Source organism: Gracilinanus agilis, chromosome 4 (genome assembly GCF_016433145.1).
Source record: "Gracilinanus agilis isolate LMUSP501 chromosome 4, AgileGrace, whole genome shotgun sequence".
NCBI classification, from domain to species: Eukaryota; Metazoa; Chordata; class Mammalia; order Didelphimorphia; family Didelphidae; genus Gracilinanus; species Gracilinanus agilis.
The window spans coordinates 190,179,014-190,198,884 of record NC_058133.1 but is presented as its reverse complement, the minus strand read 5'-3'; the positions used below and the strand labels follow the sequence as shown (position 1 = coordinate 190,198,884).

The 19,871-nt window shown below is 40.7% G+C and overlaps 1 protein-coding gene across 1 annotated transcript; it reads right to left on the bottom strand.

Annotated features, from left to right (window-relative positions):
- Positions 1-1,196: 1,196 nt before the first annotated feature.
- NT5C3B (5'-nucleotidase, cytosolic IIIB) lies at positions 1,197-19,638 on the bottom strand. The gene is made up of 9 exons (XM_044676917.1): positions 19,627-19,638; positions 17,998-18,114; positions 17,677-17,746; positions 17,531-17,577; positions 13,137-13,222; positions 8,041-8,130; positions 5,403-5,565; positions 3,464-3,664; positions 1,197-2,225 (listed from the first exon to the last, which is right to left on the bottom strand). The coding sequence occupies exons 1-9, from the start codon at positions 19,636-19,638 to the stop codon at positions 2,091-2,093; spliced, it is 921 nt and encodes a 306-aa protein (XP_044532852.1). The 3' UTR covers positions 1,197-2,090.
- Between the last annotated feature and the right edge of the window lie 233 nt (positions 19,639-19,871).

Here is a 19,871-nt window from a genome sequence, read left to right as displayed (position 1 = left end):
AATGAAATCAAATCTCCTCTATGTTTAGCTTACTTTTCTTCATATGTACGTAATAGATCCCACCCTCCCAGCATCACATAGGATATCGTCAGGGAGGCCAATACATTCATAGTATATTCTTTCACTCCCCAACCTGAGCATGTCAATTTGGCTTTAAGCCATCATTTTGGGGTGGAACCAGTTGAGCTTAGGACAATGACATTTCCCTTTAGTGACCCAGAAGGGCTCCTTAGCTCTGGGAACATCCCAACACATTTTTGAGAATTGGAGGGAAGGGGAAGAGTGAGATGATGATATTAATCCCCCCACCAACACACACCCCATTAAGCTTCTCCCCCAACCCCAATTAGACCACACATGAAAGGTCTCCATCAAGGAAATGTCTCCCTGGCAATATGAAGTGAATATTTCCTGATATCCGAGTACCAACTCTTTGGGGTGGGGTGGGGTGGGGAGAGCACAAGAGAGAAGTAGTGGTTATAGATCCAGCTAGGGGGTCATCTGCTGCTTTTCATCTGACAGAATACTGGGATCCTTTGAAGTTTCTAAAGTAGATAACAAATGATTTCTTAGCACCTATGTTCCAGGCTCTGTGGGGCATACATTCAAAACAGAGAACCTCTGCCTTCAGGGAGTTTGTATTCCAATGGGGAAGACAACAGCTATTGGGGAATGGTGGCCCAGGAAGGGAGTTTTGATCCAGAGAACACAGGGTTGGTGAGTGGAACCCTCCTAGAAGCAGTGGTGGTGTTCCTGGCTCGAGAGAAGAAAGCAGCAGCGGGAAAGAGGAAGGTGGCAAGGCAAGGCAGACTTCTAGAAGCCAGGGAGGGGTGGGGTGGATGGGTGGGTGAGTGGATGTGAACGTGCTCAGGAACAGCTGGATGCAGTAGTTGGGGTCAGTTGGTCATCCTCCTCCGATGAGAAGCTCTCACCAGGCTGGACAGAGAGATGCAGTTCTAGACAATTTTACTAATAAATATGTGACCTGTACCTGGTAACAAGTACCTTGTCGGCTGAGCATCAGGGAGGAATGGATTTCTTTGAGCGAGAGTGGATCCATATACGTTTATTCTCTCTTTTTGTCAGGCCAGCTCATGGGTCTCCAAGATGTGAGGAGAGAAGCAGAAGGAAGTAAGGATTAGAATTAAGGGAGGAGATGGTTAGCGTCAGAAAAGGAGGAAAAGCAGAATCCAAAGCAGAATCCAAAAATCATTTATTTGACTTTAAAATCCAGTCACATCCACTGCTTCCTAGTTCATCACCTAACAACTCCCTCTGTCTTTCTGCCACAAGGCTTGGTCCTGTTAGTGGTTAAGACTATGTAAAGGGAAAGGGGAGGGAAAGCAGGTTCCAGGCTTACTAAAGGAAATCCACAAAGCAGAAAATTCTCATTCTGTGATCACCCAAGTAGGCTCCAGATCCAGCTGCATAACCCTCTCAGATTTCAGCCAATTTGGAGCCCAACATTCAGTTTTAGAATGTAAGAGAATCATGGAATTTTAGAACCATGAAGAAGCATTTGTTCCAAACCTTTCACTTTAAAAAGGACAATGAGACCTAGGAAGGTTAAGTGACTTGTCTAGTCACAGAGCTAACTGGTGGCAGAGCAGGGACTCAAACTCAGGTCTCCAGACACCAGTCAGCGCTTCTAATACCCACACTCCCAGTGAATTGCCAGTGAGGATGCAAGCCCTCAGCCACTTGCTTAGTGGGGGTCTTCACGCGGTGTGGGTGTTTCTGTCACAGACGGGGGACAGTAGGTGGATGAGGAAAGAAGGCAGACAGGAAGGGAGTGATGTCTAATTCAGCTTGCCTCCACTTCTCTCCTAAACTATCTGAGCTGATGGGCAGCTTTTTCAGCCAGGCAGACATCCTGGCTACAGCTTTCTTTTTAACAAGTCAGGGCAGCCCTAGACAGGGTCAGTTACCAAAAACTTTTGGTAAAAACAGCAACAGGCCATGGGAGAGGAGAAGGGAAGGCCCTGGTGATGAGTAACTCTTGGAAGCCAAGAGTTTTTGTTATACACAGAGGGATAAGAAGTTTTCGAGAAGTCGGCTGGAGCAGGGAGAACACGTGTCTCCCGTGGCATTCAGGGCTCCTGCCTTCCCGCTTGGTCTTCTTCACACAAGATATGGGTTAGGATCCCATTGACCACATCCAGGGTCTCATCCTTCTCCAACACGATGTCATAGGCATCCATGTATCGCTCTCGCCGTTCCTCTACCTGGGGAGGAGGACAGGGAAGAAATGAATCGAGGTTTTCCCAGGCTTCCAGCCCATCTTTTCTGCCACTTCCTTCCTCTCAAAGTGTTGGTTCAAGTGCCCACAATCTCCCTGGTACATGGACTCCTACCAGAAAGTCCAAGGAATAAGGCCAGGAGTCTGAAGTTACAGGGACCCAGTCCTTTGGCAACAGGGCAGCGGTAGCTAAACATATCATCTTTAGTGAAGTCTGTTTTATCTGAAGGGGTTTTCAGAGAATCTTAAATGGTTGAAAGGACCTTATTTATTACAATTCCCCTCCCAACTCAGGAATCCCTTCTACAACAGACTAAATATATGGTCAATCATCCTTTACTTAAATATGGCCAAGGATGGAGAGCTCACTACTTTCTGAAGAGGCCCATTCCATTGGTGGACAGCTCTTATTAGTAGAAAGTTCTTCCTCAAACTGAGCCAAAATATTCTTCCTTGCAACTTCCATCCAATGGTTCTATTATACTGCCTGAAGCACACAGAATAATTTTTTTAAAAACCTGAAGAAGCCATTATTCTGATAAGATTGTTTTGGGTTTTTTTAGCCCTTACCTTCTGTCTTAGAAACACTACTGTGTTACTGAGCAGTAAGGGGTAAGCAATGGGGGTTAAGTGACTTGCTCAGGGTCACAGCTAGGAAGTGTGATTTGAACCCAGGACCTCCCGTCTCTGGGCCTGTCTTTCCATCCACTGAGCCACCCAGCTGTCCCCAAGGAAGACTGCTCTTTGACACAAATCTAGAGGGTCCTCTAAACCCCCAAATCAATCATATTGAATCCTATGGGGATGTTGAAGGTGAGTAGCCAAATGGTGCATAGGCTTGCCCTAACATTTTGTTTTTTTCTCTAACAGACTTCACTCAATATAGCAAATTCTGAAGAAGCATCTAAGACTCGAGTGTCTTCATGGGGCCCTGAGTCTGTTGGTACAGACTTGGAATCCTGTTTTCTGTTGTAAGACACAAGAATAACTGATATGCATCTAATTTATGATTAGAACCTCCAACCTGTTTCCGCCTCAGTTATCTCCAGTATTTTCTTGTCCCTGATACTGTCGGATACGCTACATCCTGGCTCCGAGATCTCCTTACAAACTGCCTTACATAACAACTTCATAACTTACACGCTGCTTTCCTCACGGTGGCCCTGGGAGGGAGGTGGGGTAGAAGCAGAGAATAAAGGCTGACACAGTCCCTTCCTCACCTACCTTGTCATTCAGGAAGCCAATCTTCAGAATGTTTCCCACTTTGGACACTCCATCAGCCATAGTCAGGTCCCCCATGGAGTCACCCAGCAGGAGAATGTTGGTCTTAGCCTGGAGCTGTTCAAAGTACTTCGAGTCCTCCAGGACTGAACTATTCTTGTTATACGTATGGATGAGATGACCCTTGAAACCCTGCAGGTAGCCCTGAGCAACCAAGGGAAAAGTGGACTAACTATGAATTCAAATATGGACATTTCTCAATTTTCCATGATCATGGAAGGTCATGGAAGAAGAAAAACCCACTTTCAAAACTCTTATCACCAGTTTTTTTATTTTAATACCCTTACTACCAACCTTATTAAAGTCAAGGGTTAATGGAGCCAAAGTTAATGGTTAGGATCTCTCTATTTCCATTAGCCTCAGGTTAGGGTTAACCCTAGCTGATCATTTTGAAGAAGAATGCCATCTCTCTTTACTGAGAAGATGCAAGTAAGGCAATCCCATTATCTTCATTATGGTCATCTCAAATGTTCAATGTAACCAACTCCCACAAATAGAAAATTAACTCAAAAAGATGGAAGAGACTGGATGAAAATCTAATAATCTGGGTTAGGAAGTTAATCAACATAAAGGGAAGATCCATGATTAAAAAAAAAAAACTAAACTCCAATACCCACAGTCTAGAAATGGACAGAATCATCATCAATTTAAAAATATGTCCCCATAATCAACACTTGGAATACATGTGATTCAGTTGTTTTTGTTTTTTTAAACCCTTACCTTCCGCCTTAGAATCATTACTATGTATTGGTTTCAAGGCAGAAGAGTGGCAAGAGCTAGGCGATGGGGGTTAACTGACTTGCCCAGAGCCATCCAGCTAGAAAATGTCTTGAGGCCAAATTTGAACCCAGGACCTTCCATCTCTGGGCCTGACTCTCAATCCACTGAGCTACCCAGTTGCCCCAATGTGATTCAGTTTTGACTTTTCTAGCACTGACAGCATTTTTCAAAGAGTAACATGAACTTGTCAAAATATAAAAATGCCTGAAAAGGAAAAAAAATTAACATTCTGAAAAATGAAATTATATATTTGGCTCCATCATGTAACACCCCTTCCTTTAGAAATGGTTTGGTTGTGTTTTAGGGTTTTTCCTAATACTCTAAAGAGCATACCAATTCTAACTAAGCTAGAGGAGAACACATAGCCTTTTTTTTTTTTTTTTTTTTTTAAGCAAAGAAGCTTCAATCCACTACTTTTTTTAAATACAAATTTTCTATGTGGACAAAAAAAGAAAGGAAAAATAACTCAAAATGCACATGCTTGGATAACATCGTCTCTGTTTAAAAGCACATTGCTCAATCCAGAACATTAACAAGTAGCAAAATGGACCAAAACTTATCTTCACTTCTGAGGCCCCTGCAATCCTCTGGTGGAGGTGAAACTGCCAAATAGAATTCAGGAACCTGGACAATCCATAGACTGGTTAGCTGAGCCCAAGGGGTAGCTATACTTAGAGCTGGAAATAATCAAGGGCTACAGATAGGGGCACCTCAAAGACAACCTGTCTTTGGGGGAATTTTTGATTGTTATTTTGATTCCTTTAGGGCAGTTGTTCCCAAACTTTTTTGGCCTACCACCTCCTTTCCAGAAAAAAATATTACTTAGCGCCCCCTAGAAATTATGAAACTATTTATTGAACTCAGAATAGAATGTAATACAAAAAAAAGTGTGGCCATCACCACTCCCCTAGATCGCTGCAGCACCCACCAGGGGGTGGTGGCGCCCACTTTGGGAATCACTGCTTTAGGGTGTCAAGGAATCAAACAGTATGCTTTCCTCCCTCCCCCTCCAAAGAATTCTATCCGTTTTCCTACTGTACAAAAATGCTACCACTAAAGTATAGGTGGCTCCCACTCCCACAGCAGAATAAATACAACTCACACTTTCATTGAAGTCCATGTAATTGGACACGACATGGATGTTGGGGTGGAAAACATTCATCTGTCTGATCATCTCTTCCAGAATGTCTCCAATACCAGCAGAAAAGATGAGAAGGGGAACATTGCTTTGGTACAGGGTGTTGAAAAATGTTTCAAACCCATCCCTGTAAAGAGATAAATTATTCTCCCAAAATGATGACAAGAAACACATTCATAACCACTGGACTCAGGCAGACTCATCTTTGACCAAAACGTTTTTCTTAATTACCTCACCCAAATGATTATTTCATTACTGGGTCTCTTCTATTAAATTAGTTTCCAAAGAAGCAATCATATCTTTCAGGTGTGTGCCCCGTCTTCTCAATGAGATTACACATTCTTTTTTTTTAAAGAAGGCTTTTATTTTTTCCAAATTATATGTAAAAAATGTTAAAATTTATTTTTAAAATAATTTTCCAAATTCCCTCTCTCATTTCCTCCCTTCCCTACACTTTGGGATACATGTGCAAGGACTACACATTCTCTGAGGACTGGGACCACGCTCACTTCTTCCTCTATACACCAGGCGTGATCAATACATGATGGCAGGGGGGCCTGCCAAGCCAACACCAATTCTCAAGAGTTGGATATCTTCCAAAAAGCTGACCCAGGATCCTGGCCTTAGCCCATTTAATCTCAGATGGAGAGAGAAACCTATCTAGAATTTGCAACATCTGTGGGCATTTTCTCTGGCTGGCCCCCAGGCCTGAAATACTCTCCCTTCTCATCTCTGACTCCCTGGTCCTTCCAAGTCTCAACTAAAATCCCACTTTTGATAGGAAGTATTTCCAAATATTTATGCTTTTATTCCCTCCCACCCAGACCTTACCTTCTGTGATTCCAAGGCAGAAGAGTGGTAAGGAGTAGACAACTGGGGTTAAGTGACTTATCCAGGGCCACAGAGCTAGGAAGTATCTGAGGCTATATTTAAACCCCAGACCTCCCCTCTCCAGGCCCAGCTCTCTAGACACTGAGCCACTTAGCTGCCCCAAAATCCTTATTAATTCTAGTGCCTTCCATTAATTATTTCCGATTTATTTGTGCATTCTGTTTTCTGGTTATCTCTCCCATTAGATTGTGAGCTCCTTGAGGGCAGGGCCTGTCTTTTGTCTTTCTCTGCATCCCCAGAGCTTAATATATCTTGGAACACAGGGTAGGCGCTTAATAAATGCTCAATTAACTACTGACCAAATATTATGTGATCCCATGTGAGTTCATGACACCTTTGTGAAGTAGCTAGAAAAAATACTTTCATCTTCAGTAGAATTTAAATTCCTTAAGAGCAGATACTGTTTCCCTTTTGTAGTTCTATCTTCAGTTTTTGTCACACAGTAGGAAGGAAAGAAACAAGCATTTATTAAAAGCCTACTATGTGCCAGCACTATGCTAAGCTCTTTTTACAAATACCTCATTTGATCCTCACAACAATTCTGGGAGGCAGATACTATTATTACCTTTATTTAATAGTTAAGGAAACAGAGACAGACAGGTTAAAGTGACTTGCCCAGGGTTACACGTCTGGCTAGTGTCCAAGGCTACATTTGAATTCAGGTCTTCTTGGCTCCTGGTTCAGTGCTCTATCCCCTATCTAGTAGGTACTTAACCAGTGCTTATTGATTTACTGATTGTTATTCATTTTACATATGATGAATCTAGTTCAGAGCAGATTAAGTGATTTCGTGATTGTAAATGGTAATTAGTAAGCGATAAAAGCTAATATCTGACTTTAGGTCTTTTGACCATACACTATTCTATGCCTGAAGAATAAAGTCAGGTATTTTTTTCTTTAAACCATTACCTTCTGTCTTAATATCAATTTTTTTTTTAACCCTTGTATTTCGGTGTATTGTCTCATAGGTGGAAGATTGGTAAGGGTGGGCAATGGGGGTCAAGTGACTTGCCCAGGGTCACACAGCTGGGAAGTGGCTGAGGCCGGGTTTGAACCTAGGACCTCCTGTCTCTAGGCCTGACTCTCACTCCACTGAGCTACCCAGCTGCCCCTATCTTAGTATCAATTTTAAGACAGAAGAGCTATAAGGAGTAGGCAGACAGGCTTAAATGACTTGCCCAGGGTCACACAGCAAGGAAGTGTCTGAGGCCAGATGTGATCGCAGGACCTCCATCTCCAGACCCGGCCATCTATCCACTGAGCCACCCAGCTGCCCTGAATTTATTTTTATTTATTTATTTATTTATTTTAAGCCCTTACCTTCCGTCTTGGAGTCAATACTGTGTATTGGCTCCAAGGCAGAAGAGTTAAGGGTAGGCAATGGGGGTCAAGTGACTTGCCCAGGGTCACACAGCTGGGAAGTGTCTGAGGTCACATTTGAACCCAGGACCTCCCGTCTCTAGGCCTGGCTCTCAATCCACTGAGCTACCCAGTTGCCCCCTGCCCTGAGTCTATTTTTAACATTAATACTTCATATTACAATATCCCTCTTGACTCCAAACTCTTAATTTTCAACAATAATAAAAGCCACGGGGGAAAGGGGAAAACCCTTCTCTTCCACCTCATTCCTCATTACTTCTTGGTCAAAATGATCTCACAACTAGCAGTAAGCTGGCCTAAATGCCCTCTCCAGGACAAAATATGAACTTACCTGAGCATTGCATCCGAATCTCTAACAATCTGAGCTATCTGGTACTTCTGAATCTTCTGCTGACACAGAAGATCATGGGCTTTAGTCCACCTATAAACAGATTTCCCCCAAGACCCCAACATTGTCAAACAACTGAAGCAGACAGAGAAGCTCTTTCTCCTGATTCATCACCCAGTTCCCTCCAATGGATGCCTACACTTCTGCAAAGTGCCACTTTCTTCTAGGCTCTGCTCATCCTTCAAAATGAAGGAAGAAGGTAGGGAAGAAAACAGTGACCCGAAAACTAGGTTTAAAATTAGCTTCAATATTGTATCCAGAAATTGTATGTACTCTTACTGTACCTTAAAGAGGCAACAGGATCTCGGGCAACTTGAGCTTAATGGTCGTTCTATCAATAGCCCACGAGGAGACAAGCTTAACTGCTCCTTTACTAAGACTGTGATGGCAGAAGAAAGCATGGAGAGAAAAGCACTCCGAGAACTTATTTATTGAGAGAACGAAGTTTAACCCTTATATTGTGAAAAAACAGAGTCTTCTTGAAGAAAGACTGTAATTGGTACCTGAGAAAAGAATGGTGGGACTATATTTCCAGAAGTGAGAAGTCAGAAATTACTGTAATTGTTAAAGATGACTTTAACCACAATTAATCTCATAGCTCATATGATGAAAATAATTATTTTCTGTTACACTGTTAAATAAAGCCAGTAACCTAGATATTTATGAAGATTAGGGAGTCTGACATAGAGAAATAAATAAGCAAATGTTTATGGGAAGAGATTAGAGCTAATTGCTTAATTACTGAAATTTTGCAATTTTAGTAATTTGAAAATGTCAAAATATGAATACCTTAGAAACCAAACTGAAAGAAATAAAGAAAAATCTAGTAGAAGAACAAGTCATAATAACTCTGTATACCCAGGCTATATATAAGAATGAAATAGACCCTAAAACCTCTGCTGTATATGGGGACTTTTTATCTGGGATTTTAAAAATATATTTTCCTTCCCACATGTACTCTTTTTAATTATAAACTGACTATAATTTTAACATCATAAATACAAAGTGCTTGGCAGTGACTGATGAGTGACTTTCATTTGCCTGCTTTATTTGATACATATTCTTTATAAATAAGTATTTCATTGCTCTTTATGTTTACATAGCATGTTTAATGATTAGCTTAGCATTATTGGTTTTCTAAAGGTGAGATTTTATCAGAGACTTGAAGAATAACAAGGGAATCACATCAATATCAAAGTTTAAAGAAAATCTGACAGAAAATGGAACTGGAGACACCACCATATTGATTGTGAAAACAAGGTTACAAAATCACAATTAGCACAATACAAAATGAAGAAATAGAATCATTTTATGTATCCGTGGCACTGATAAATGTACTCAAAACAGGAATGAAGAATTGGAGCACAAGAAGATGAATTCTAAAGAAACAGAATTGGGAAATGAAAATGGAACTAGAGATGGAGGTGGCCTGGGGTACTCAAAAACAATTAATGACCTCATCATCAGTTAGATCCCAAGAACCAATACAATACCACCACTACTTTGATATACAAGATCAATGCAATGGCCAATCACAAAGGCAGAGGACCAGTACCCACCTGCCGTGAGAGGTAACAAACTCAAGGTGTAGAAAGAGAAATGACATGTCAATGTGGGGATTTGTTTTGCTTGAACATGCATATTTGATAAAAGGGTTTTGTTTCTCTTTATTTCAATTTGGGTAGGGGATGCAACAGGGTTACAGAATTTTTTTTTAATGAAGAGTAAGAAAAGAGAGCATATGGAGCATTTTTTAAATGCACAGAAGAGAAAAGAAGGAAAATCAGTAGGAGACAGACTAGAACACCTTTGAAAATAATATGTTGACATGATTCCAGAAGATTAATGAAGAATAAGTTACATACTGAAGATGAAGTCTAAATACTTTTGGCCACATAATGAGAAGACAGGACAAAATGGAAAAGACCCTTATATTGGGAAAGATTGAAGACAAAAGGAAAAAGGGATGTCAGAGGATAAGATGGATAGATATGCCATATGACCTGAACTTGGATAGACTTTGAGAAATCATGAAGGAGGGAAGAGGCTGGCATGCTATGATCCATGAGGTCATAAAGAGTCAGACATGACTGAATAACAACAAATACACATATTTTTCAACACCAACAATATGAGAATTTGTTTTGCTTGACAAAGAATATTTGTGAACGAGAATTTTTTTCTTCTCTTTTTTACCAGTGAGGTGTGAGGTAAGATGAAGAAAAAAATAAAGGTTTGACAATTTAAAAAATAATAAAATTTAACCTAAAAAATAACATGTTGAATTTGCTTCAGAGTTGGAGGGAGATATAAGTTATAGTTGATGCAGATTTGCAGCTGTGTGTGCAATCCTCTTTCTAGTCAGCTTTTTATATGGAAGTACTCATCTTTTGGGGGTCTGCTAAGTTCAGAATCTAAGGGATAAAATTTAAATCAAATCAAAACAAAACAAAACAAATTCAGTCATTATATAAAAAGAGAGGGTGGATCTATGACTTCATTCGTAAAGTAAATTCCTAGAAAGGGAAACTGTCTTTATTGATGTAAGTTGGCCCCTTCCCTGTAATTTATAGTCTTGGTAAGTGGTCTAGAGTTTCAAAGAGAAAAAGGGACCACTACACCAGAGGCCTGCATATCAACTTAAAATGTAATGTTTTAAAATGTAATGTTATCTAAGCTTTATGGTATTTGTTAAAATATTTCCCAACTACCTTTCATCTGGTTCAGGGGTACTTGGGAGTAATGCCTGCTCTCGTGTCTGAAATCCCGGGTCTGGAGCATTGAAAAATTAAATAATTTGCCCGAGGTCACAATAGGTGGGAGTCAAGAGTTCGGACTTAAATCAAGGTCTCCCTAGTTTTGAGGACAGGTTTCAATCCACTACCTCATGTTGCCTCATAGAAGCAAAATTACTTTCTAGAAATGTGGAATAAATGTCAAGGGCACTCAAAAGGAGAATTACTAACTGGCTTGGAGGAAGCTAATGCCCAAAGAACAAGTAATGAGGGGAGAAAAATGATGAGATGAGATGGGTTTATTATCAAGAATTAAAACAAAATTAAGTAATTTTGCTGAAAAATTTTTGCTTTTGGTGTTCAGAAAATACTCAAAGACCTGATAATTAAACAGAAAAACTTCCCAGCTAAGTAGAGATGTACTCAAAAGAATAAGAACCATGCAACCTATAAATAGGCTCCCTTATAATGCCATACAAGAAACAAAATAAGTGATCATTCATCTAGTCAAATGTAATTCATTCCTGAATTATATATAATGTTGCTTTGTACTTTTCTCTGTATGTATGCAATGTTAGGTGTACATTATCATATTTACCTGTAGTACTAAATTGTTTTTTCCCTCTATTTGAAGCAGCCTATTAAAGTGGTGCTTTTCATCACATGTATGTGGTAAATAATATAAATGTGGATTAGATGTTCCACCACCGCCTCCCCCCCCCCGCAATAATTTACAGGGATTGAAATTTTTTGGCCTAACATAACACAAGCCTGAAGAGCTTTTTCCATGGAAATTGCTGATACTTTAAAAGTCTCTTTAAAAGGAAATGGAATTTTAGATTTTACAGTTTAACTACAAAAAGACTATGAGGAGTCAGGATTTAATTGTTTCTCTGGGGAGCCCTTTAACTGAGATGACCATGGAAAAGAAAAAGAAAAGGACTGAGAGACCTCAGTTTAATCTTTATCTTGTAAAGAAACATGAAGAGATTTTTTTCTTTGTAAAAGGCTTTTAATTGGAGTCCTGAGAGAACTGAATGGTAGGGCTAGAATTAAATAGTCAGAATTCATAGTGATGGTTAAAAGGTGACTTGGGCTATGACCAATCTCATTGATGATACACTGTAAATAATATTTGTCTTTTTTAAATTTATACCATTACTAAATAGTATAGCCAATAATGTAATGCTTATTTAAGGCTAGGAGATTACAGGGTTTAATATGGAGAAAAAGATAAGAAAATCTTTATAGAAAGAGGCTCAGAACTAATGAATTACTGAGAGATATTGAAATATCAAAAAATACCCTTTCTATGCCCCAAAGACATCAAGGAAAGAAGGAAATGATAGGTACAAAAATATTTATAATAACTCTTTTTTGTGACAAAGAACAGGAAATAAAAGAAAGGACCAGAAACAGAGGGATGACTGAACAAAGTATGTTATATTAATGGAATGGATTATTATGCCACAAGAAATGACAAAAGGTTTGGCTTGAAAAATCTGCCAAGACTAGTATAAACTGAGTTTGTAAAGTGAGCAGAACCAAAAGAACAATTTATAAGATAACAACACTGTAAATATATGGCTTTGAAAAACTTAAGAACTCTGATCTCTGTGACCAACCATAACTCCAAAGGAACAATGCTAAAGCAAGTTCTCTATCTTGTAACAGAGGGATGGTGGATTCAAGGGGCATAAAAGTGCATATTTAGGGCATAGCAAATCTGTGGATCTGTTTTGCTTGATTATGCTTATCTGTTATCCAAAATCAAACAAATCATATCCCTTGATTATCTTAGAAAATGAGCTAGAATATATAGTAGGTAGTAGGTATACTGAGGTTTAAGACTCCACATGGGCTATATACATGAGGATAATCATTCCTATAACCATAAAAATCATCTGTCACATTCAGCTAAATAAAATTTCCTCCTCAATTCCCCTCCCCTTTTCAATACTAAAACTTCAAAAGCTCTTTTGAGACCCATTTTTATGACACTAAAGCTCCTTGAAAAATAAAATCCTCTCTTTACAATGATATTTTGGTTTTGACTTAAAACAAATTTTAGTAGAATTTCAGAAATAAAATTAAAATTTCCCCAAATATCATAAGGTTCACTGTCCTCATTTAGAATTTATGAGGGGCTAACATTCCCAATTCTAAAGGCTGCATTAATGTTCTGCATCCATTCCAACTGAAATCTCAAAATCCAGTTATGTTCTCATCTTATCAGGGCAATATACCATTTTACGAAAATGTTTCCTGTTTCCTTAAAAGCATCCTCCCTCCTCTACTACTTACCATTCTACCATAAGGGGATACTTCTCTTTGATTGTCCTGTTTGGATCAATCTCAATTGGGTAATAGTAGTGAAGGAGATCCTTTAGCTAAGATACCAGAGATGAGAGAAAAATAATTAGAGCACAATTAAATGCAACAATTTAATAATAGTGTACTATGTGCCATATACTGCCCCAAACACTGGGTTATGCAAAAACAAACAAAAAAAAAGTTCCTGCCTTGAGGAGTTTACATTCTACAGAGAGGAAAATTATACACTGATAAGTAAATGCAAAATGTTTGCAAAGTAAATACATGCACACAGACACACAAATTAAGTGAAGGGGAAAACACTGACAAGTGGTGGGAAGAGGAAAGGATTCATATAGATGACTACAGATTCCAAGAAACAGAGGTATGAAGAAAGAGCATGCCAGCCATGCAGGACAGTGTGTGCAAAGACATGGAGATGAAAGATGGAATTAGGTGTTTGGAGAACAGCAAGCAAGTAGGATTAGTTTGAGAGAGAAGATATCTGAGGAAGAATAACGTAAAATCTAACCAGAAAGATTAGAAGCAGACCCCAAAGGCTTTAAATGTCAAAAAAGAGTCTCTCTGAGTCTGAGACAATTAGGGAGCATTTTGAGTCAGAGAGTGAAATGGTCAGATCAGACAGTGTAGTTTAATCACCACAACACATAAGCCTACAAATGAGCATAAAAGGTTACTATTATGAACAAAGGTAATTTGGAGCAAGTTTTACTAAATTCTTTTTTAAAGCCTCATTTGAAGTTATCCTACTTACAGATGCAAAGTCTCTTTCCTCACTGTCATTTAGATTTTGCCTCTGATACAGATATGCCTGTTATAATTAATTAATTTCTTAGTGCTGAATCTTATTTACAAATTTGATAAAAGCTCCATATACATATCTGTTCAATCCTTGGACCTTTTCAAAAGGTGGCATTAGCTAAAAATTTGTGGGTCAAACAGCACAAATGGTTATCAGGTATCGGTGGACTCTTTTTTTTTTTTAAACCCTTAACTTCTGTGTACTGGCTCCTAGGTAGAAGAGTGGTAAGGGTGGGCAATGGGGGTCAAGTGACTTGCCCAGGGTCACACAGCTGGGAAGTGTCTGAGGCCGGATTTGAACCCAGGACCTCCTGTCTCTAGGCCTGGCTCTCAATCCACTGAGCTATCCAGCTGCCCCCAACAGTGGACTCTTAAAATCCCTTTATCCACATCTTAGTCTAATTGTTGAGGTCAACAAATATTTACAACCAACTCTACAAGGGCTACTGATGCTAGCTGGATTATTTGAAAAAATCTTTCTACCTATTCTAGTTATGGATGTCTTCTTATATATAACCAGGATGTCCTGCCCTTCCAAGGGAAATAATTCCAGTCATCCAGTAGGAACATCCAATAAAATTAACAAAAGTAAAGAATTCTAACATTGATGTTATTTCTTTAAAAATTCTTGTTCAATTACACGTAGAAACAAATTATGACAATTATTTCTGACATTTTACAATTCAGATTCTCTCCCTCCCTCCCTCCCTACCCCAACCCATGGTGGTTATAACAGTGCTTTCATGCAATAAACATTTCCATATTGCTCTTACTGTGACAGAAGACACATATCAAACATACAATAAAAAATTCATAAAGGAAATAAAGTGGAAGATGGTATGCTTTGATATGCAATCTGAAATAGATGTTATTTCGAACAGACTGTGCTGGATTACATGGAATGTTCTGCTTAGGAGAACCAAATATCAAATATTAAACACTCTAACAAAGGTAGAATGGCCCTTGAAATGCATGTGAAGATTACATTATGAGGTCAACTTTTTTTAATTGTAGAAAATTGACGAGAGGAAGACCTGTGATTTTATTGGTATAAGAAACTCCCAAAAGGAAATTCCCAGGACCTGAACGTGTAGTGATTAGCCCCTGCTCTGCAGTCACAGAGTGCCTCGAGAACTGAGAGACTAAATAATTTGTGTCAGAGATGACAACTAAACCCAAGTTTTTCTGTCTCTGAAGACAGCTTTCTATCCATTACAATACGCTACCTCTAGAGAGAGAAAAAAGGGGAGGGGGAAACCCAGCATTTCTCTAAAATTAAAGCAGAAAATAGGAAAATACATGTGTGTTAAAGTACACATGTATATGTTTTATGTCTGACTTTTTAGGACTCCCATTTAATATTCAAAGGCTAAGTGAAAATACCTTCATTTTTCTCTAATTTCTTCCTCCCCCCCAAGTTACATATTTCTTTCAACCAAACAATAAGAAAATCATGAATTTGCAAGCCATTCTTGCATAAGGGCTATGCCAAGCCCTGTATCATTCTGATTTTAGTCTATGTTGCCTCATCTTTCTTTTGGAGATCTTTCTTACATCTGAAATGAGTACCTCTTACATCTTTTGGAGATCCCAAAACTACTCTCTTATTTGTACCTACAATATTCTTGAAGCTGGGGTTGAGATAAGGTTTAGAAGCAAGACTAAAAAGACAGGGCTAATTATTACCCTTTTGCAGATGCACAATAATTAAGTGATTTAACCAATTTAAGAATAATCTGTATACTGCTTCAACATTTACAAAGTGCTTTGCTTCCAACAACCCATGACTTGGATAGTACTAGTATTTTTTTTTAAACCTAACCTCCTAGGTGGAGATCGTAAGGGGGTAAGTGACTTGCCTAGGGTGACACAGTCTGAGGTCACATTTGAACCCTGGTCCTCCTGACTCCAGGCCTGGCACTCTATTCACTGGGCTATGTAGCTGCCCCAGATAGTACTAGTATTATTGTCTTCACTGAAGGGAGGGAAAGGAAGTCTCAGAGGGAAGTGATTTGCCCAGGGTCACCTAGTTAATCAATATCAGAGTCTCAATTCAAATCCAGGTCTCAGGACTACAAGTCCAGGATTCTTTTCACTTCACAATACTGGCTGATCTCTCACACAGATGGTGAAGACGGGGTGAGAAACCCAGCTGTTCCAATTCCTACTACCACTCCAAAATACCACCATCTACCAGGAATCTGGTTCTGTAAATGCAAAAACTGTGTGAAGAATCAAAAAAGAAATGATAATAGTGATTATGAATATTAAGGATACAAAACAGTCATGGAACACACAAATATATTCAGCCCAGAAGACCAAATACTCTGCTATTTAATTCCTCTAAGTTTATTGATATAACGTTTTACTCACATAAATTCTTAGTGAATTAGAAACCAGTCACCACCCTGACACTGAAGTTGAATTAGGTATGGATATTAAAGAACAATAAGGTCAAATCAGTGATCTTGGCCAATGGAGTGGTTATTATATGCTAATGCACCGATCACATTCTACAACTAGGAATTTATCCTACCTTCCAGGGGGTTTTCAGAAGACTACCTTGTCTAAAAAAAAAAAAGAAAAGAAAAAGAAAAACAAACCAAAAAAAAAAAGAAAAAGAAAAAACTCTGTTGTGGTAGAGAGGTGAGGTAGCAAAGAACACTGGCTCTGCAGGTAGTTCTCTCACTTACTGGCTGAGTGATAACCTTCAGCACATTCACTTAACCTCACAGGGCCTTAATTTCCTTATCTGTAAAATGGAAATAAAAATACTTTTTACACTCTTTTCACAGAAAAGTGAAAAAGATGGCTTTAAAAAAACTTAAGGCATTGCAGAAATTAAATTTTTACTAGTTCAATGATTTTGTCCATTGTACATATTTATTTGTATATATTTAATAAATGCAAGTTGAATAAATGAAAGCATTATCAGAAGAGGAGCACGTCTCATTGAGGTGGGGTTGAAAGGGAGAGAATTTGAAACTCAAAAATCTGAATGTTAGAAATTGTTTTCATATGTAATTGGGAAAATTTTTTTTTATTTTCTAATATGGTAAGTATCACTAATTACAATTCACATAAACAGAAGTTCTTTGGGGTCCCCAATAATTTTTAAGAACATAAAGAGGTGGGGGCAGCTGGGTAGTTCAGTGGAATGAGAACCAGGCCTAGAGATGGGAGGGTCCTAGGTTCAAATCTGGCCTCAGACATTTCCCAGCTGTGTGACCCTGGGCAAGTCACTTGACCCCTATTGCCTAGCCCTTACCACTCTTCTGCCTTGGAACCATATATGGTAGTGATTCTAAGACAAAAAAAAATTTTTTTAAGAACATAAAGAGTTTCTGAAACAAAAAAGTATAAGAACCACTCAACTCTCTAAGACTCTATGTTGTCAAGGTAGTGCCAACCAACATGAGAAGAAATAATTTCCTCACCTGGGAGTTCCTTATACCTGGGAAATCATGGATCCATTCCCTATCCCCATTCTGTCCTCTTTTGGCCCATAGGCATTTGAATGAGCACAACAACACTCTTGAGGGCAGAGGTAAGGATAAACCTACCTTTTTCTGACAGTCCTCACTGACGATCTTGCTGTTATCTAGGATATCTGGTGGGGGGGAAACAAACACAAGAACTCTAGTACCTAATCCTACAGGAACCATCAGTAGCAAGCGTCAGCCACACTGCAGGTCAATAAATGACTTACTGTAAGATGTAGGACACCGCTTTCCATTGAATCCAAACCTAGTCAGGGTCATGTCAAAGTCAGAAATGACCTAAAATATGGAGGAGGAAAGGAAGATAAACACCTAAGTCAGGTGCTCAGGAATGCCACCCTAGGCCCCAGGACCCTACCCAATACTCTATAGGAGTTCTATTTTCCTAAGAAAGGGAAGGATGAAGATATTTAAAAACGAAGCAGCAGAAAAACTATTCTTTCTTCCTTCGGTGGGTAACAGATTAAGCCATAAGAACCCCCACCCCCAGCCCCAATCTGGGTAAAGATGGGGAGACATCACATACATACCTGTAGTCTGTTGCCACCTCCCTTCTTGAGGGATTTAATGATCTCCTGAACCTGCTGGGGGTGCCGCATGAGAACTGTAGCCTTCATCAGGACCTTCACCTGTTCTGGGTGCAAACCCTATCCCACCCAGACCCAGACCCATCAGCAGCACTTAGAATCACAAGTGTAGAGCTAGAAGGGACCTCTGGGATCAGCTGGTCCCTTCAGCTTTCTCACCCATGAAGCACTGATGCTCTCTCTGTTAACAGGGATCTAGTACCAGAAATAAAGTCTTGGGGATTGGAAACAAAAATGTGACAAGAGGAAGGGGGCGGTCAAGTGAAAGGCCCTAACAAGAATCAGGAGAAAGAGCCTAATAGCCTTTTAGTTAAGGCAAGAATCTACTGGTCATGGGAAGGGAGACGTAAGGAGTGTGGGGCAAATGCAGGCCCTGGATGGATGGAGGGAGGGAGGGAGGGAGGCTACAGGGCAGACCCCATGGGAAGGGGGTTGTTGTATATATGTTGTTGTATAGGTTGGGTTTTTAAGAAGGAGGTGCTGAAGGGAGAGGTCATGCAGAGCTTGAGCCCTGGGGGGAAGAGGGCAGTGATTTAGGCCCAGTGGAGGCTATTGGGGGCTAAAAGGCAGGAGTGCTGTGGGGAAGGGGTTGAAGAGCTGAAGTAGAGGCTCTGTAGGGAAATGTTATATAGGGTACATGCCATAAGGGGGCAGTAGTTTCGAGAGCTATGGCAGGTAATGTATGGAAGAAAGCTACAAGTGAGGATGAGCCTGTTAAGAAAGGTTCCTTAAAAAGGATGCCTAGGGGAAGGGGTTATAGGATTGCTGGAAGGACTCCGTAGTAGGGAGGTATGGGGTTAAGGCAAGTACGGTATAGGGAGGGGCGATATAGAGCAGGTGCCCCGGTGGGGGTGGAATCATGGGAGACTATATAACGGAGGAGCTGTGGGAAGGCAGCTGTTAGAGGGCTACTAGAAATCGCTGTGGGGAGGGGGTCTTGGGGCTGCTAGAAGGATCACTGTGGGGAGGGGATCGTGGGGCTACGGAAGGGTCGCTGTGGGGAGGGGGTCTTAAGGCTACTAGAAATCGCTGTGTGGAGGGGTCGTGGGGCTACGGAAGGGTCGCTGTGGGGAGGGGATCGTGGGGCTACGGGAGAGGCGCTGTGGGGAGAGGAGTCTTGGGACTACGGGAGGGGCGTTGTGGGAAGGGGGTCGTAGGTTTGCTAGAAGGGTCGCTGTGGGGAGGGGTTCGTGGAGCTACGGAAAGGTCGCTGTGGGGAGGGAACCGTGGGGCTGCTAGAAGGGGCGCTGTAAGGAGGAGGTCATGGGACTAGGGCTAGCTGCTGTAGGAAGAGGGTCTATAAGACAGGGGCAGCATGGAGGAAGGTGCCATAAGGCTGCAGGGCTTCAAGGAATGGTCCACTGGGAGCTATGAAGGGTTAAAGGGAGAGCCTGAGAGGAAGGTATTTCTATAGCAGATTTTGCTGGAACCACGGAGGATTCTAGGAGGGGGCAATGAGGCTTTTGGATAGGCAGGCGCTGGAGGAAGCAGGGCTGTTGGGGGAGGGGAGGGGGCTTCCTTTTCCGAGGCCCCTCCCCCACTCTCTCCCGACCACCACTTCCACGTTCTCACCTCCTCCGCCATAATCCTCCTCTCTGCTCTTGCCACGGAAGAAATAGCTCGTCCCTGAGAACTAACTGCGCAGGCGCCAGTGGAAGTGGCGGAGAGGGGAGAGGAGGAGGGAGGCGGGGCAAGGCATTGGGCGGGGCCGGGGCGGGGCCGGGGGCGGGGCCGTGAGGAGTACGGGGAGATGGGAAAGAGGGGAAATTTGAAATACATCATTGATGATCATGAATTTGGAGCTGGATGGGACCTTG

What these genes read in the sequence shown, in the direction of transcription:
- NT5C3B (XM_044676917.1), bottom strand. An exon ending in GTGAGGACTGTCAGAAAAAG is followed by an intron (nt 13,223 to 17,530) that starts GTAGGTTTATCC and finishes CTGGTATCTTAG; the next exon opens with CTAAAGGATCTCCTTCACTA. An exon ending in TATCCCCTTATGGTAGAATG is followed by an intron (nt 8,131 to 13,136) that starts GTAAGTAGTAGA and finishes ATCTGTTTATAG; the next exon opens with GTGGACTAAAGCCCATGATC.